This window comes from Melanostigma gelatinosum (assembly GCF_949748355.1).
Source record: "Melanostigma gelatinosum genome assembly, chromosome: 2".
Taxonomy (NCBI): Eukaryota; Metazoa; Chordata; class Actinopteri; order Perciformes; family Zoarcidae; genus Melanostigma; species Melanostigma gelatinosum.
In genome coordinates, this window is record NC_136635.1 from 21,384,407 (window position 1) to 21,404,672 (window position 20,266).

At 41.4% G+C, this 20,266-nt stretch overlaps 1 protein-coding gene across 2 annotated transcripts; it reads right to left on the reverse strand.

The window, feature by feature from the left end:
- Positions 1-14,943: 14,943 nt before the first annotated feature.
- Positions 14,944-19,722, reverse strand: LOC306787241 (nuclear receptor subfamily 2 group F member 1-B-like; the record flags this gene model as incomplete). 2 transcript variants are annotated; one of them, XM_079282335.1, is made up of 3 exons in its annotated part: positions 14,944-15,218; positions 17,439-17,963; positions 19,218-19,722. In XM_079282335.1, 3 exons carry the CDS (start codon positions 19,720-19,722, stop codon positions 14,944-14,946), a joined length of 1,305 nt encoding a protein of 434 aa, XP_079138461.1. The 2 variants fall into 2 exon arrangements, with proteins under 2 accessions (XP_079138461.1, XP_079138460.1); XM_079282334.1 differs by having other exon boundaries at positions 19,185-19,722.
- Between the last annotated feature and the right edge of the window lie 544 nt (positions 19,723-20,266).

The window sequence follows — 20,266 nt, forward strand, 5'->3', positions numbered from 1 at the left end:
CTATGATATCTTTCATCACAGTTGCTGTTTTGGCTATTGGATTTCATAGTTTGTGTCTTGCATACGTCATTATGAAGCAGGTTCATAATGGACAGTTATTCTACTAAAAAGTGATTGTCCTCCAAAAACTGATTACAGTTCGCGAGAATGCGTGCCGTCTGTTCACGGCAATACATCCAATATTTAAAATATTTCAGTTTGTGCAACTTACCAACATCCAAAGAGCAATACTTATAGCATTGCAAAAAAACACATTCAAATAATTCTGTGGAGTTGTTCTTAAGATTATCAAAAGGATATTTTAATTTCTGTTGTACTGAATCTGAAAAACAATATGAATTGCACGAGCATGACACAGCATATCTACAGATAACACATTAGGCAACTGAACCCACTGGGATGCCCCACTGGGAAATACCCCCTGGAAATATCTTTAGAAAGAAAGACTTTCTAGTCTTGTCTAAATTACTGTCAAGTGCTGGAGGCATTAAAGTGTTTATTTCATGTGCTGGCTGCTGAAGAGGAGAAAACAAAGTTGTATTTTTTTCTTTCTGTATTTTTCCGTACTCCCCTTTTATTGATTTTTTTCTTGATGTGTAGGAGTGAGAGGCTCAGGCTAGGGTGTGATGGATCCTGGAGTGCAAGAGGAGAAGTGGAGAGGGAGGGAGGGAGGGAGGGAGGGAGGAAAAGGGCAGAGTGTTAGGTCAGGCTGATAGAGATGTCAGCACTGCTTCAGTAATCTTGTGACGCCCAAGAGAGCGGCAGAATAAAACAAAATAGGGAGGGGATCGGGACGGCTGAAAGACCTGCAGCTTGGTGACAGCAGAAGCAGAGACCACCCCAACAACAGCACCAGGGGATGCTGGGAGGGGAGGAGGGAGGGCTAGGATGGGGGCGGAGGGTGCGTGGGAGGGGGGGGGTGAGGAGTGAAGCCGGAGGGGGGAGCTGATCTTCAGTTATACATTATGGCTGATAGTTAACCCTCCTCCCCACAACAATGTGTTAGAAAGAGAGCGAGAGAGAGAGAGAGAGAGAGAGAGAGAGAGAGAGAGAGAGAGTGGTGAGCCAGTTACCAATGAAGTGGAGGATTTAAGCCTTGTCCTCCAAAAACATCTGTCCTACCTCATTTAACATCTCCATCATGCTGGAGTTATTTGTTGTGGTGCCGACTGTAATGTGCCTCATGAAAAGCACCAGTACACACAGCGGTAGGGATGCCACAAGAGATCCCTCAGAATGAATGACAATATTTCTTACAGCCTCTTTCACTTTTCATTTCCTGACCATCTGAATCTGGAAATTTTAAATATATTTCATCAGGTAAATAGTTTTTGTACAACACACATATACACATGTTTACACACACTTCATGCTCTCCTAGTGCACATATACTCTCATAAAGATTCAATCTACCAACAGAAACAATGCCATGTTGTGTATTAGGCTGTAAAAGTGGAGCGTTTGGCGTTCTGTTTAATGGGTGACCCCATTAATGAAATGTGATTCAGGCGATAGATGGATATCTGCAGTGAAATATCTCTCACTGCTCACTGGCTGCAGCCCAGACGTCGCCTTCTGCTCGCTCCTGCTGTAAAGCTTGATTTGCTGTGTTTGGCCTTTTGTCTGGGACAATTATGTTCACCATTAACGAGCTTTCTTCAGTTATAGTTCTCAGTAATCTAAGCTGAAGGTGGAGATGGTGCTAAGAGATTTTGGGATGATATTGTGAGGTGTATGGGGGGCAATTAATGCCACAGAGAAGAAGTTGGACACTGTTGACTCTTGTCTATCACAGTTTGTTTGTTTTTTTATTTTCCTATTGTTTGGAGTGCAGGTGAAAAGGAAGATAGTCGCACACTATTATTGAGGGACAAAACGGCTCCTCAAATGTTAAATTGTGGATAGTACACAGGCGTGCTCTTTCACTGGAAATCATAAGGTAGTATTTAAAAGCAAGCCTTATTCCTGGAGATAACTTTGTAACTTGAGCAGGGTCATTTCACTTTTTACACAGTGGTCGTAGAGATGGAGGATAGATGCAGTTGAGGTAACCTCCGAGAGTTGTGAAATCTTGCCTCATAGCGATATGAATACTGTGAAGTGTTTTGATGTCAGATAACCCTTAAAGGTCATGGACGTATTGCACGAACTGGACTTCCTGGATGGACGTTATAGATTTGGTTTCAGAGATGGAAAGAGAACCAATGAACTCAGATGCTTTTGAATAAAATAGAAAACTATTATTAGAAGTCAAAAGCTATTTTCGGGCATTTATATACTTTCATATCAATATAGTAAGTTACTATGCTTTCCATGAAAATGGTAGTATTTTTAAAAATAATTGAAAGAAAAATGTTTAGTCTGAACATCCGTTTTTCTCTGTGGCATGACTAACACCTCATACCTGGACAGCATTCCAGCATTCCCTCCATCCTCTTTGTCTGAGCTGCAGAGAGGCCTGCAGGATGCCCATCAGTGGCAGGGCTCAGATAATGACTTATTGATAGGAAGGGATGCCGGGTGCTCCGTGCATATTAGCAGGACGCCAGCCGGCCGCAGCACCACTGCTTCACCACCTGGAGCATTGCTGAGGCAGTTACCTGTACAGGGCCTGGACACAGAGGTCGCACTGCTGTCAGTCTATATCTTTATTCATCCATCTTACTCTTGGTCAGTTTGGTCAAGCACAAATCCAGTCTGTAATATGTGTTTCTTGAAGAACTAAATTAACAAAATTTCAAGGCAATGGGCAACTTATATGCCACCAAAAGGAAAAATAAGCATAAAGAAAGAAAGGTGGGTTTCACATTCAAAACTATTTATATTGTTGTTGTTGTTTACATCTTTGTGTGACTTATTTGGCCATGGTTTCCTCAGTGTGCAGCCAAGCAACATTTCTAAATCTCGACTTACATGTCAAGATGTCATCATATATGTCACCATGTATTTATATATTTCTATAAAAATGTTTTTAGGCTTGGCTTACGCATACAGTTCTGCTTCATTTTCCCTCCTTCACAATGACAAAAACTCAGCACATCTAAGCAATGGAGAATTCCCACACCTTGCCCAGTTGACATCCATGTTTTCTGAGATGAAAAACATTTCTTACAGGGCCAAAGAAATAAGTCTGGAGCATCAAGGGAGCTTGAGAGAGGGGCGGGAGGGGACACGGTTTGCGAGATTCCCAGCATGTCCACAGATGACAGTGCTTCACCCAGGGCTGGCCGACGCAGCGACATTGTGCGCCTGTCATAGTTGCCCTTCATAGCTGCCCTTCAACAGCAGATGAAGCTGTCAGCAGGACGATGACTTTATTCTGACAGCCGCTCCACCCTCTCTCTTCAGAGCGTTGCAAATAAATATGTTGGGTTTCAAAGCTGCCAAGGCAGACGCTGGATAGTGGGTCAGGGGGCCAAACACAGAGCAAAAGCATTCCCTTCCCCTCGTAACCTGTTCTCAATGAGCCTGGTCACCTCGCCAGAGCACCCATTCAGCGTGAGCCATCCAAAGGGCCCCAGGGCCCCAGATCTCACACACTGCCTGCCGGGGGAGTTGTGTGAGGCTCTCTCTCCCTCTGACAGCCATCACTCTCTCTCTCGCTCTTTCTCTGTGGATCTCTGTGTTTGCCACGTTGGAGAGCCAAAAATATCCTCAGCAGAGAGAAACAGCGAGCACACCAGCGGTTCAAACCATTTATGACAGAATGTGACTCATTCTGATGAGGATGAAATTACTTCTCCCTGAAAAGTCTGAAAATAAATATTTATTCACAAACTTTCTCTTGATGATGAAGTGAACATTTCATCTTCAGAGCAACATGCAGGTTAAAAGAGAAGCTCTGGTTTGTATCTGGTTGTTTGACTGGAGTTGACAGACCGTCTGCAGGATTGGAGGCCTCTCTTCCTTCTCCTCTCACTTCCTTTTTCTTCCTCTTGTGTAATCCACAAAACCTCAACTGTTTTCAACTCACTTAATCTTCATTTTGCAAACTATAACTAAATGTAACACAAAAACGTATCTATTTCACATGTAAAGGGGGTTCACATATATTTACAGTAATTCATAAAAGTTACTTTTTTTCATATGTTGAACTTACCTTCAATGCTTTTTACCAGTATGTAACGTAATAGGCGGAGACTTATATCAGCTGATGAAGGTTTTGCTGATCTAAATAGCTTGTGTGTGTGGTATCAGAATACAGCTGATTGGTCAACCAATCGATCAGCAAAAATTTGACAATCGATTAATTTAGTCATCCGTGATAGTTAACTGAATATATTTGGGTTTTGGATTTTTGGTGAGACAAACCGATCAATCGGAAGACTTCACCTTGGATGTGAAAGGGATGAGCATTTTCTACTAGTTTCACGTTTTATAGGTTAATGAAAAAGATATGGCACCATACAAATAATCTTTAGTTGGAGCTCTTTATCTGAGTTAATGAATGTTTATCCCTAAAATCCATCAGTTGTAAAAAAAAATTCTAAATCGACTTTGTTTTTTCCCAGGGAAGCAGCCTGGAAGTGCAGCACCATTTCCCATATCTGACATTTGATACATTCAATAGCTGCAAGTACACGTTGTGCTTTTTTCTTTAATCTCGGCCCTATAAGCTCCCGAACTATATTGGGTCAACTATGTCATATTCAGTTTTCTAAGCCAGTTGTGTTCTCTGAAATACATTCCTTCACATATGGCCACCAAGGTAAGCCTTTGTGACAACAAGGAATGTGAAGGTCTAATGCACAGAAGAATATCAGAAAAAATACATTTCTGCAAAAGGCATTCCTCTTTCTTTCCTAAAGATTGCTTTTTCTTATGGCGTTTTTGCTTTTATTTGACAGCAACAACATTATGAGAATTGACAGAACCACCGTAAACAATATCTCACACCATGGCTGTAGCCATGCAAGCCAACGCCAGAATTAAGCGAAAGAAGGGTTCATTTAACATTATAGGCAATATTTTTATATATATATTGTTTCTACCTTACAGATAGAGCTTACAGCTGTGAGAGAAAAACAAATCCTGGAACCCACCAGTGTAAGCGCAGCACATTTCACTATACTCTGTTATTATATACAGCCCCCATTACATAACACATCTAAATCTCTTTGCAAACCCAAATGCAAAACTGATGCTAGTTTTTGGATCGAGATTCATTTCGTCCATTTGTTTCACATCATGGACTTGAATGTGTGACTTTTTGACAATATCATGAATATATTGTGTTCAAATGAAACATTGTAAGTGTCCTGTTACTGAGAGAAAGAGAGTGGAAAGCCACACAGAAACTCAAAATCCATGTACACAAAGACAGAAGATAAGCCTGAGCTCTGCTGACTTTCCACTTTTTAAAATGGAAAAGTGAAGCTGTTCATATGTAATTTGCGTCCTCTAAAATACACGCAGATAATGCTGTTGTTGAAGCTACCCCAACATCACTCTTAATAAGGCCGACAAAGCCAATGTTGTGTATGTAAACTCATGAAATGCAACTACAATTCAGCTCAATGCCTCAGTTTTGCACATTTAGAGATGGAGTGTTTGAGCTTTGAACTGATTTACCTCGCTCACTGAAGTGACCATTACATTTCCCCTCAAGGCTGCACTGAATAAGGATTTAGGAATCCAAATGTGTCCTTGGATACACTTAGATAAGCTGTGCAGAGAGGACAGTCCCATCTTCATTAAACACTGTAGTCTCTCCCCCATTTAACCAAATAACAGCCTATCAGCGTCACTCTGCATGACAGGTGACATGGCTTGAGATTTAAAGTAAGAAACAGTGTAATTTAAACAATTCTGGCCCATTTGCTTTTCATTACATTTAGCGAACAGGTTCCAATCCAAAAATGCATTTTATTTTACACAGCCTTTCAAATGAAAAGAAAATATGGTGAGAATCTTAGTTTGACATTTAATTGTTGTTCATGCGTTTTCATACACAATGAAATAACGATAAAAACGTGGACTTTTACCAAACCAAAGGAGGGCTCCATACATACTATGATGGAGTATAACCTTTGTGCGAGATGCACGCTCCGTGAGAATGAATTGATGCAAATGGCTTCCTGTGAATGGAGGAGTGAGTCATGATATCTGTGACCATGAGGCAGCCCTCCTTGTCAGGAGTAAAAAAAAGAAAAGTAAAGCTGAAGGAAAATCTAAATCATTGACTCCAATTCAGAACAGAACAGTTGGAATCCTTTATGATCAAAATTCAGAAGAGTCTCCAAGCGAGTTTGACTCATTAGTGTTATGTCTTCTGTTTTTCATAAAGAGAGGCTGAGCCATGCTGAGGCTCTGTCTCTGTCCTCTGCCGTTAAAGGCTGGCAACATGCAAAAAATTACCTTTTGCTTTCAGATCAACACACTTCCAGCTTGCGCCCCATGGACCCAGAGCCCCAACCCCCACACCACATGTCTCAGCTCCATTGCAATGGGGTCCGTCAAAAGGAGAGATAAACAAAAGTGACAACTTTTGAATCAAAACAAGCTAAACTTGAGGAATTTCAATGATTCTCTGTCATCCAGTCGGCCAGACCGGCAAGAATGCAAACAACCAGTCAGGAGACCAAGAGGTCACAGGTCACAGCACACAGACAATATTCCTGTGACCCATGAATGATCATTGATGATTGAGAGGTGCTGAGAAGGAAGTCAACGTCTTTCTGTCTTTGTTTGGAACAATGCAACGCGATAGTCAACAGCAAACACAGGAGACAAGTGCACTGGAAATCCTCTGTGATATTACACGTCGCTTTGTGCCGGGTCACCTGATTTTATCATTGCATCTCTGTCAATGAGATATCTATTTGATATTTAGATGTCTGAAATCTATTGTTTTTCTTCTTATAACAGCAATTGACTTCTGTCTCTCTTCATAGAAAAGCAGAGCGCGAACCTAAAGTGCATAAAAGAAGAAAAAGAGGAAGAAGTCATGAAGACAGTATAATTCTTTCAACAGAGTACAATGGGTGGATAAAGTGGGAGACAAGAGCCTTTCTGTATGTTAAGATGAGATTTAGATGAATCATTTCAGCATTTGAGAACAGCATGCAGAAGAGCCAGCAACCTGCAGTGTTGCTAGTTGTTTAGGTACACGCAGCTAAGTAATGCGCTCCATTACAGCAGTCCTGCTATGAATCCTTCGTGAAGCTTATACTGCATACGCTCAGTTTTTGTTGAAACTGATGATGTTATGGTCATTTTGGTTCATGGTACTGCTGACTTCTAATTGTATACTGTTAGTAGTATACTATACTGCTATGTTCCTAAAATGTAGTTCCCCCTCCAATATATAAATGTGGTGGACAATGAACACTCCAGTCTGCAAAGAGACCCCTCCCAAGTCACAAGATCAATCTGAGGTGTCATCAGATGATTTTTGGGCAGGAAAAAAAAAAAAAAAGTTCTGAAGATCTGTATTGTTTTTATATTATTGGGGACTTTTCTCAATTTGTTTTGTAAAATACTGGATGATTGTGTTTATTTGGCCATCAAACAGTTACTTAAATGAGAAGTTTCAAGGAGGGATGTCTCTTTGCTGCTAACAACTCACAGACATCTGAAACACGACGAGAGCCTTTTGTAAAGCGTCACAAGCCAAAAAGGTTGGGAGTTGTTCATCTTTTTCACTATTATTGTATTTTTACTATTTCATTGGTTTGATCATGTTTGTCATGTAAAATCTTCTTTTGAACAGCAACCGGTAACTAAAGCTGTCAGTAAAATGTAGCATTGTAAAAAGTACAATAGTTTCCTCTGAATAACACATATATATATATACTTATATAGACAGAAATAGCCTTGTTACTTCCATGAAAGATCACGGATTGCTTTCAATGTTATAACTTTGACGATCTCCCTGTATCTTGGACATTTTGAACGACTGACATTTCATTTGATACTTTGATATTTACCACATCCGATGAGAATTTACTGTGGCCTACTTTTCTCTCTGGTCTCATCTGACTTTGCCATAACGTCTGATTTACGGCTTGGCGTTACTATTCTTCATCCTCATTTTTGCTTTGCCCAAGTTGCCTTTTGAATCATAACAATGTATTTAAAAAAAACTTGTCAAAAAGGCAGATTTGCATCTTAATGGATCTTAGCAACAGCAGAGGCCCTCTCAGCACTGTGCTTTTCAGATTCACATGAAATGCTACAACAGTAAGTATTACCAATATATACATATACTATTTCACAAGGACCCCAAAATCTATTGTCCATCTAATCTATCTGTGTAATAACATCACTGATAGCAATGTATTAGCGGGGGATTAGCATGACTTTAGCCTGCTTTCTGTGCACAATAAAAAGCTTTAATCTTGGCTCTGACTGGGAGGCGGGCCTGCCGGACCGGGCCAATGAGGTGCCCCGGTGTCTGCAGCGTGTCCCCGCCCATGGTGGTGTCTCCCGTGGTGGCGGTGTTGCGGACCGGCCGTGCAGCAGACGCGGTGACAGACGTGCCCCTGGGATTCCACCTGTCAGCTGCAAACGCACTAATCGACAGGCCTCGCATAAACTGAACTCTCTGCCACCACTCTGTCAAATCTTCATCTTCTCATTCGTCTGACAGACTCCCTCTGCACCGCCCCCCCCCCCCCTCACACACACTCACACACACACACACACACACACACACACACACACAACCACCCTCTTCATATCCAGCCCGCCCATCCACCAGTCTGCATAAAGCACGCCAACATCGAGCCTGCTGCACCCAGATTCATTTTCGCGTGCAAAAATGACGAAAATTGGTTTGTTTTTGCTGTCAGGAATAATGCTAAATCTTCTGTGCAGCTTCTTAACACTCTTAACCCCCCCCCCCCCCCCCTCAACATACACACACACACTCACTAACACACACACCCGGCACCTCCCTGCCTTTCAGCTTTAATAATGTGACAGAGGTGGGCTTTAATGTTGGGTAGTAATTGGGTAGGAGGAGGAGGAGGAGGAGGAGGAGGAGGAAGGGTCATGGTCAGGTTTCTCATGGAGGTTATTCTGTATCTGTCTCTTAGCAACGACAGACCGTTCTTTGTACAGTCCTTGAGTTGATTGGTGCTGTGTGTGTGTTTTTTCTCTCTTCCTCCTTGGTCGCTGAAACGTGTTTGCGAGGGGGCTCCTCGGCAGACAGCCTTCCTCCCACATTCGCTGCTTTTAAGAATTTGTTTTTTCGCGAGCATCAGATGGGCTCTCTGAGGCGTGGCACTCACCGTGGCTGAGTGTAGCCTAAATGTGCATTATTCACGTGAGGAGAAAATAATGACAAATTTCAAACCAACAAAAATAAATCGAGTCTTGCCAGAGAGCATCTGAGATTCATGTTTACTTAAAAGATGATTAATAATCACCTTTTTAAGTCAAGTTTAGTGTTTTTTTTTTAATATATTAAATTGAGTGTCTCGCTGCTGGAGCGCATCAAATCCCTGAGCATCTCTGCACTGTCATATCCCTCTTTCTCTTCAGTCTCATGTCAGGAAAAGGGCAGCCCAGAGGTCAAAGGTCAGTGGAAGGAGCTGGGGGAACCTCTTGATTCACAGCGTCAGCTTGAAGACATCAGAGCAGGGAGCCAGAGTGGCGTGATGTCAGTCCCACATGGAACAGGATTAAAGGGGCAATTTGGGGACAAGGAGGAGAAATAAAGGAAGAAGAAAAGAGCTTGGGCTCCTTTCCCAGCAGCTTGGATTCACCCACAGCGAAGACAGACAGACAGACAGACAGACAGACAGACAGACAGACAGACAGACAGCCAGACAGACAGACAGACAGACAGACAGACAGACAGACAGACAGACAGACAGACAGACAGACAGACAGACAGACAGACAGACAGACAGACAGACAGACAGACAGACAGATAGATAGATAGAGAGAAAAACAGAAGTCTAGACAAACTGTAATATATTTCCAACATGTAATTGAATAACAAAAATGAATGTATTTAGTGATTGTCAAACGGAGCTTTTGATCACCCCTAAAAGATTACAGAAGATTTGTCTTTGATCTGATGAGGTTTCCATGTTCAACGTGTCTTTGCTTTTGAACAGGCCTTTCTGCACAAAAGTGAAATTGCTTCTCAGATGCTTTTGCCTGCAGGTCCGTTTAATGCCAGCTTCAGACAGATGGAGCTTCATTTCAGCCATGAAAGTGCTTCTTTTTTTTTTTTTCCTACTGGATCTCACAATAATGCTGAGTTCAAGGAAGGGGCATCAGAGCAACTGCATAAGCTGATAGAACTTTTATCAACTTATACAACATTGAAGGCGGTTCTTTTGTGTCGAGTCTTGCCATGACGTTTGGTGGTTAAAAAAACCCAACCAAAAACATCAGGGTAGAAAATGACTTGATGTGTCTCTGAGAAAAGAGGATTGAGGGTGTTTAGCTTCAGTCTGAAATATGATTAAAGGCGTTGGGTCAAGCCACCGCACGTTAGCCTCAGTCATTGCATGCAACTGTTTCCTGAACAGGACAAAGTTCAGAACTGCGGCGCTTTAAAATCTTTACATTCATCGCAATAAAAGCGCATTGTGTTGTGAGGGAGTCATAAAATACACCAGTCAGTAAATAAATCAATAAATAATGAATAAATGGGAAAAGATCCAGGTTTGTATACAAGACAATGAAAGACTATAGGACACATTAAAAACGTGTGCAATCAAATTTGATCACAACGCAACAGCAAAAAAGATGAACGATGTATGGAGACAAAATACCGTAAAGTAGGAACAGGCTTTCTCTTTCTTTCGGCCTAAGCGCTCACACACACGCACCCTTTGTGAATGTATTATTTATTATCATTTTTACTGGCTTGTTGTTTTACACTCTGAAACTAAAGCTGCTATTTTATAATCATTAACTCTCAACAAAGAACATATGTAACTGAATCATGTTTTTAAATGCAACATGAATGTGTTTCATTGTGGAAATAAGATGATTCATTTTGTTCATTCAGACTTGCTTCTCACAACAGAAACTTGAGAACAAAAAAACAAATCGTTGAAAAAAAATGAAAAAAAATAATAATCATGTAACGAAAAGGGAAAGTTTCTTTTTTGAACAGTAAACAACAGCAGCAGCTGGCGAAGCGCTGCTGAAGGACGCATGTAGTATTTCGGAAGTACGCTGCAGTGAAATCTTGAGTAAAATAAATGGTGGCCGATATATTGAGTCAATAGTGTAAAATTCTTATCATTACATTTAGTTTTACAATTAACATTTAACATCATATTTAGCTTATATATTATCGAGAGTAGATGTATTTATTTATTCCAGCCTATCTAAAGAATGACACATTGCAGCCACAACTCTTGGCCTAACAATGATTCAACACTTTATTTAGGAGCGGAGCGTCTCTAAAATGATCGCCGGTGGTTATTTATTTGATATGTTTCCTTTAGACTTATTAACAGGCACATATCCCACAAAGACACGTTCACCAGTTAAAAGTAAAAGGAACACACGAGAAAATGAATACCAGGAAAAAACTGACGATGTGGATTTTCATTATCTGTCGACTGCTTTTCATAGAAAAGTTCAACTGCAACAACAAAAGGTATTCAGGATTTTTTTTTTTTGTAAAACTGCATCGTCGCTCCACAAAGGGCAAAGAAGAACATGCTAGAAGTGGCGTGTTTTTTGGCCTGATGATATTCGCGGGAGGTGTCTCCATTTCACGTCGATCCAAATTGATCTCAAAACCTTTTTTTCTTTGTAAACTCCTGGATTGGATTTATATGATCGCCATTGTAGTTCAATAAAGTAAAGTTGTTTCTAAACATTTAAACATAGATTGAAGAGTGACAACTGTTGGTCATTGAAACGGCTCCAAAAAGTCAGCAGTTATTCACAGAACAAATAAACTGCAGGAATGCAGCCTCGTCCCAGCAATTAAACATCACTTATTTATTAGCATGCAGTTGTAATTGCCATAATTAAATTCAATTTGTAATTCCCACAACTTCGCTGTGAATGCTAAAACTTCAGGAGTGGCTTCACTTTTGGTCCCTGCAAAACTGTGACTCTATACATTCGGCTTTGTCTAATGTATTGCTCAGTACCACAACACTGAAAACTAAAAATACATATTTTTTCACCATTTATATATATATATATATATATATAAATACTATTGCTATTAAGTGTATTTTATTGCTGACTACTCTGACGTGTGAGTCTTTGCCTCTAGATTAAATTGTAAATTCTCACTTGACACAATGAAGAACGATGAGGGGGGAAAAATCTTTCAAGCGATCTGATTGGCGACACATTTTCAATCCTGAAAGCTGGTTGGCTGAGTCCAAACCATGCTGCGAGTAGCAGCAGAGCACGGCGCTCGTTTATTTATGACCAAGACTGGCAAATACGGAAGAAAGTGAAAACCCATTTGAGTAACAGTGCTGCTATTTCTGCTGCTCGGAGATCGCACTCGGAGCTGAGCTGGCTTTCCTCCTCCATTGCACCCTATATACAGACTCCTTGGTATTTTCTTCTTCTCGGACCTGTACGTGTGTGGGAAAATGCGCCATTGTTTTACGTTGGCCTCTTGGCCCAGAACACCCAGGGGCCGTCGAGCGCCCAGCTTCATCCTCCTCAGGGTAAACTGTTGTGACAGAGCACTCAGGGGCCCCTCATTAGCTCCCTGTCCACTAAGAAGCAAAGAAACTGCTTTAATCCCCTCTGTCCTCCTCAATCTGGCAACACAGACATTATTATAATTCCGTTTTCCTTCTGCTCTCTTGTCTTATGCAGTTTAACCACCTTTAAGAATGAACACCATGCTTGATAACAAAAAAAAAGCCTGTTTGTTAAGAGGTGTTAACTGAGTGACAAGCATGTCGAAACTGGTTAAATTTAGCAGAAAATACATTTGGCATTGTATAACTGGAGGTTATGGTTTCCTGTTTGTGTATTTCTGGATTACTCCCTATATGAGAACATATACATTTTGCATGTTTTTGATGGTTGTTTCATTGTTTTTTTATACATTTTAATTAATATGCAAAGAATCAATTTAGTCCAACGATTGTTGAAAGAGTGAGCAGCTGCTTTGAAATTAAATAAATACATCTCAGGGATAAGCGTGCATGCGCTGTGCATTTTGTCAACGTTCTAAATATGTTTCAGTCGGTTGACTCCCTGATCAAGCTGCAGTGCATAACTGCAGAGGAATGAAATGTTTTCCTGCAGCAGATCTTCAAATAAGGCACAATCATATACCAGGCCTGTCAATATGGAAGGAGCTTGTCTGATTTAAACGTCTGGTAAGTGACAATATTACGGCCACACTTACAAACTCTTGCTCATACACTGTCAAAAACAACATAGAATTGAAATGGCAAAATAAACCAAATACACTTTATTTATAAATCTTGAGTTATAATTTAATACGGTACCAATATGTTAACCAATATGCTTTCACAGTACATCAGAGTGGTTGTCAAAGAAGGAAATACAAATACAAATACACACACACACACGCACGCACATTCACACACACTTTCGGTTCAGCAATACCCTGCAGTGGTTTATTGTGCCTTTAAGTGGCCTGGGCTCATATATGCATGAATAATAATGAAATAGATTTGTTAATTGAGCTGGGATTCAGTTCATGTATCCCATTAAGAGGCTGTAGTTACAGTATACATTGCTCCAGCTCTTTAAATCTCTCTGAGACAGTCAGCATAAAAAAGACCTGGAAACATAAATGAAGCCGTTTCATTTCGTGTTTGGAAATGCATTTATCGTTAATCCAGTGAAGTAAGTCATGACTTTTCTTTGTAACAAGTTGAATAAGATCTTAACCCCCTTTGACCCCTCTCAGTATGAAAATGTCGGATTAACGTACAGCTATCTCACGTTTAGCTTCTTGTCATCATCTCTCATTTAAGCTGAGAAATGTCGAAATTCACTAATTGCATGAGAAATAAACATGAAAAACTGTTTTTTTAATTGTTTTTAGAGGGTAAAAAGAGTAGACATGGAAAATATTAAGGAACTATTAACTAAAAATATTTAAGGAAATACAAACGTCAGAAAGTAATGATATTACCTATGAAAGGAGTAATGCATTACTTGGCGCAGCCTAACACTGATCATGAGAAGTGCATTTTCCAAATATTTCTTTGCTCTTTGTCTTTTCATCCTTTGTATGTCGACAATGCAAACAGAATAAGACTCCAAAGTAACTAAAACAGAGCATCAATCTCACCCTTCGGTCTGTACACAGTTGAGCAAATAGGTTAAAGTCAGTTGACAATGGGTTTCAAACGCCTGTGTTAAATCTTTCTTAAATGTTCCTTTAAGTCCAAAGTGCCATGTCTGGAAGGTATGAAAACAAAAAAAACTACAACAAAACAAAACAAAAGATCAACACAAGACAATCCCTGCAGTTTTTCTCACTGGCCGGGGCAAAAATACGTAAAACATTTTAAAAAAGGAGCCGAAACATCATTTACAAGCACGATAAATATACACACAGAGTCCAATAAATATCGTTTGTTATCCCAAAACCATAGACTGGGTGGTCACCACGCTGCAAAAAATAAAAAATAAAAGTCCGTCATAGCCAGTCATTTCAAAAAGTTGTTTCTCCTCGAACAAGTGAAAAACATTCTGCCTGTGGGGACAAATCGTAACGTTGGCAAAAAGGTTCATTCATTTCAGGGCCCTTTCTAGACACATAGGGACACAATGCAGCATAAAGACAGATAACTCCTCGAGGAAATGGCAGTTGGTACTTTATAAGAAAATTATGAATTCAGATATTTTTCTTACATTTGAAATACCTGTAGTTATCTCATTCCACTGGCAGTTTTTTCCCCCCCTTGTTCAAAGCAAAACAGCGATTTCACGCCACACTGACATGACTTGATTTGAGGTGTGGGACCTTTCCTGACCTTCGAAGCACCGCTGTAGCTCTCCCCTCTATTGAATAGGCATGTACGGCCAGTTGAAGCTGCTCCCGGACAGCAGCATGTCCCTTATCAGAGTTTCTATGGGCGTTTTCCCCACAAGACGGATGAAGAAAAGCTGCTCTATGACAGAGGAAGAGACGGTGCGGAGGGAAGGCAAGCGGAGCAGCAGCTTCCCAAACCTGTTAGGCTGGTTGGGATACTGGCTCCTCACATACTCCTCTAAAGCACACTGGGATTTCTCCTGCAGACCTTCCACATGCGTCACGTCCGACAGACCACAAGCATCTACAGACAGAGAGAACGACAGCGAGACAAAACAAAAAAAAACAGGCAGGAGAAGAAGCAGTTTAGGACCAGAGGTGCAACCAGGAAATCAAAATGAACGGCAAAAAATGGTTTAATGTCGCAGGTATTTTGCCAACTTTGTCAGTCGGGAGTGACTACAACACACAGCAGCACGGGGAGGACAGAACAAATGAGTGGTTGATGTAGCGTAGGTCAACTGTGACCATCACGAGGCAAAAAAACACAACAAACTATTATATTTTCTGACAGAAATCATTACGTTTTACTCGTGGACGGTATTGTTTTCCACTTGAAACTATTTACGGTGTTAAAGCAACGGGCAAGATTGCAGACAAATTAGCTTTTGTGCTTTTGGCTGGCTTGAACGAGTTTATTATCTTATAATAAGCAGATCTGAGTAAATCTGGGTGCCATAGTAACAGATCAGGACAGCAGGTAACACATAACGTAGCCTAATCAGTAAAACCAGCTGGGGTAAAAACACAGCAGCTTGGAGTAGATTAAAGATAATATGGTTGTGCCGTCAGGGATTAATGATGGCGCTATTGCTCCCATCAAATCCCCCCAAAAAATGTTGTTCAGAAGAAGAAATAAGGAAAGTGTATTGATATGTATGAGAGCACAGGCGCAGGGTCACATCCTGTGTCGTGTTTCTACGCAGCAGATCCCTCTGTTTGTACTGTAACGCTGCAGGCCGGATGGCAGCAGGGGTTAAAGAACGGGTTCTGTGTCCCAGTTTGAAAGACACGTGTTCAGATGTGCTCATGGGGACTAAAATAGATCTACACAGGAGACCTTTTTTTCTTTTCTACTCGGCTGCTACTCATCCTTTTGATACTGGTAATGACCCAGCCGTCAAACACCATTCTGACCGTTATTAAAAGGCTCGAGCCCACAGCTTCACATATTTCGGTAAAGGTCGTTGCCGGTACGGCAAAATTCAAAGTTCTAACTATTTAAAAGTAGACTACAAATAAAATCATCTATTAACATTTATAATTTCGTAATTCATGTTTGAAGAGTTTTTATCAATTTCAAATATTTTTCCTACACTTGATTATTTTTATTCATTATTTGATAAATAATAAATAATGTAAAGCCTACAAATTAATTTCCGTTAATTATATTGGGACTTAAATAAAAAACCAACATGGTCAATACGATAAAACTGTCTATTTAATTGCTGATGCATATTTTATGTGAAGCAACAATGGAATAAAATGTTAGCCTGCATGCTATCAAAAGGTAAACGCTCAGCCCTGTTTTTATTTGCATAGGCTACTGAGTGTTTTATTTCTCAGGGGCTGCAGGGCTCATGCAGTTTGGAAACACACAAAAACGTACAGGTTTTTTAAAATCATATAATAACATTAAGAATTCACTTCATGTACTGATAAAGTCAACGATGTTCCTTTAAGGGCTGACAACCGTATGAGGTCATAGGTCACAAAGCAAATACATTATATGATGAAGTTATAGGATGAAAAGACTTTTCAAATAGAAACAAAAGTGTTTCTTTTCTTTCTTTCTCTTTTGGTTGTATCATGATTCTGGAGGTCAGAGTTCTGATCAAATTGAAATTTGCAGGAAAAAAAGTCAAAATGTTGTGCAACTAACACGTTGTTTTTCTTTTCTTCTTCTTTTGTTTTTTTACACTAAATTAAAAATACCTTAAATGAACCCTTACCATACCCTATCTTTAACGGAACATAAACTTTATCTCAAAATATTCCATTTCATTTTTATTTTTGCGCATTTCACCAAAATACACATTTAATTGGTGCTCTGGAACAGTGCGTCCATGATTTTCTTAGAAAACGAACAATTTGTGTGAAATTATATTTTGAGGTTTTTAAATATAGCTTTAATGCTCAGACGTCATCATTATCATATTTATATTAAGCTATATATTTTGGCCGAATTCATGGTCATGTCCGTTCAAATAAGACGATCTATTATACGGTAAGTAACACCTTTCTTAAAAATCTGCGGTCTAAAGTGATGTGTTGTTGGTATTTTTCAGATTTTTTAAACTTTAACAGATTATTTTTTGTTCATACTTGTTTGACTTTATATCGTGTTATTTACTACACCACAACCACTGCACACACTTCACAGTCACAAAGATGGAGGCTGATGCTACAAACACGTTTCAGCCGTCCGTGCATCCATGTTTGCGTGCAGAGAAAGCGCGTTTACCTGTGGTGAACAGAACGATGGCCTTAATGCAGCTGTACTCCGCCGAGTCCACGTGCAGCACCTTGAGCTTCTCCACCTGCTCCTGGAAGACCCGGATGTGGTCCATGAAGGCCACCACCCGGTCCGCGGACATCGGGGAGGCGTGCAGGCCAGCAGCGGCGAGCAGCGGCGCGACGTGGACGGGCATGGAGCACTGGGCGGCGTTCAGCACGAACAGTTCGCTCCACGTGAGGCGGAGCAGGGCCACCTGGTCCGTCACCTGCAGGTCCGGGAAGAAAGGGATGTTGCGGGCCCACTCCACGGCGCTGAAGAGCATCCGGGCCGCGAGCTCACAGATGTTCTCTATGCCCATGATGTTGTTGCTCTGCAGGCACTGGGAGCCGAACCTGGAGGTCGGGTAGGGCTCGGCCCGCAGCAGCAGAGAGATGTATCCCGATAGATAGGAATGACACTGAAGGGGGTCTCCGTTTGTCAGCGCAAACTGGCCGTGGTAAGACTGCGTGGGAAGCCTGCCCCTCTGGACAGCTGCAAAGAGAAACAGCAGAAATGTCAAATCAGGCTAGAAGGCGATTAATACAACACAGATGGCATTTACATGAAGAAAAAAAACAATGAAACGACAGCAGCGATGTCGGAACAATAAAACCCATTATAAACATAAACTATTCTCTTAATCATTTATAATTCATGTTTGCGGTCAATATGGTGGACTAGCTCCTCACAAATAAACGTGAATAAATGTTTTGGACAGCTCCTGGAAAGAAACGTCACATTCAGCTCGCTCGTGAAGCCTATTTCTAGGCCACGACCTGCGAGATAATATCGCGCGAGAGTTCCTGTTTGTGAATCGTATAGGCTACCTCATTTCAAATGGTTTAAATTTATTTTCGCCTTAAATCACGTCCTCCAATATGAATTTAACCGAATGTTACTTTCTGGCGAGTTACTTCGCTTGAACCCACTTTGATAGCAGCCTACTGCTGCAGGGCCTTTGTTTTTCCTCCTAAATTGTTGGTGCTAAAAAACTATATTCAACTATATTGAAAATGTACAATAAAACTGTTAAAACTCTCAAATGTCCTTCATTTATTTTTGGGAAGCGGTAACGCTAAGCTACACAGGCTGTTTGGACTGTACGACCACCATAGATTACAGTAAATAAGAGCGCACACACACACGCGCGTGCGCGCACAGTCCACACATAATCGACCAAAAACATCATGCACTCTAAAAACACAAATAACACGAAATAAAACATCAAAATGTAACCAAAATGTAGCAAACATACTGTCGAATTTAACCATGTGACATGTAAAGCCGCTTCGGTCTGTCTGAGCCACACAATGGCCACGCAGGACGGACATGCAGCGAGCGAATAGCAACAACAGTCATGCTACAAGATGCTAGGTTAACGGTAACATTAATCTCTCTCTAACAGCACAGCTGGCTATATACGAAGGCTAGCATGGAGACTGGTAGCCTGGCTGACATAAATAGTCTGATATGATTAGTATGGGCGGAAAAAATATATCTCTCTCCAGGATCACTGAGAAGACAAAGGCAACACAGACTGTGACCTGGAATGAATTATGGAGACATCAGCTGCGCTACACGCATGTAGCGACGCACGACATTTATAGCACCTTACAGCCATGTGGTCAATCTAAATGATCTTGATAAATAGAGAGCATTAAGTGAATTTGTGTCCTAAACCGTGTAGTGGTGGATAATACGATGGGATAATACCGATAGCAACAACAGGAGTACGCCAGCCCGTACCTTCCCTCCTCATGCCGACTTTCAGGCATTTCTTGAGGCGACAGTACTGGCACTGGTTGCGGTGGTGCTGGTCTACGGGACAGTTCCTGTTGGCCCTGCAGGTGTAGGACAGGTTCCTCCTGACGCTGCGTTTAAAGAAGCTCTTACATCCCTCGCACGTGAACTGTCCGTAGTGCTTCCCGCTGGATTTGTCCCCGCACACGATGCACTCGATGTGCTGGCTCTGCTGCTTGTCCATGGACGAGGAAGAGGAGGACGAAGAGGAGGTGTTGTTGTTGTTGTTGGCGGCGGTGGTGCTGGACGGATTGGGCGGCGGTGCGCCCTGGTGTGCTGCTGCTGCTGCTGCTGCTGATGCTGCCTGGGGTATTTCCAGAGAGGACACCGGGTTCATGTGTCCCGACAGTTCCGCGGGCAGAGAGAGAGATGCGACCTGGGACAGTGGGGAGGAGAGGGTCCCCTGAGTGTCCCCGACGCCCTCGGTGTTTCTCCATGCCACCATAGCCATATCGACAGTCTGCAAAACTTTGAGCACCCAACTTTCCCTCTTTTTACGCTGTAATTAACGCGCACTATTTGTCCTCACGAATTACTAACACGCGTTCAAGAAAACCGCCGCATTGTTTGACACAATTAAATACAAATTATGCCTGAAAAAATACATGAATGGAGCTCATAAGTTGACGGCAATGTAATTATAACGCGCGACTTCACAAGTAAAGAGTCGGCAGTCACCCAGAAACAGCTTCGGCGCCGTGGAAATCCGAAAAAAATAAAAGCGTCATTCAGAGCGAGATAATGCACTGTAACATCCACAGCGGGGGAAATAAAGACAGACAACACAGAGCCAAAAATCCACGGAGGACTGTAATGTTGTCCCCAAAATATATATCTGTGTGATCTGATCCTTTCTGTCCAGTGTGTCCAGCTTTACACAAGATCACCGTGCGAGCAGAGCCTTCATCAGAGGGGATGTCGCCGGATCCAGGCTTCCCAGACGCTCCTTGTTCTGCCGGTCAGTCAGGAGTTACATTAAAAAGACAACGGAGGAG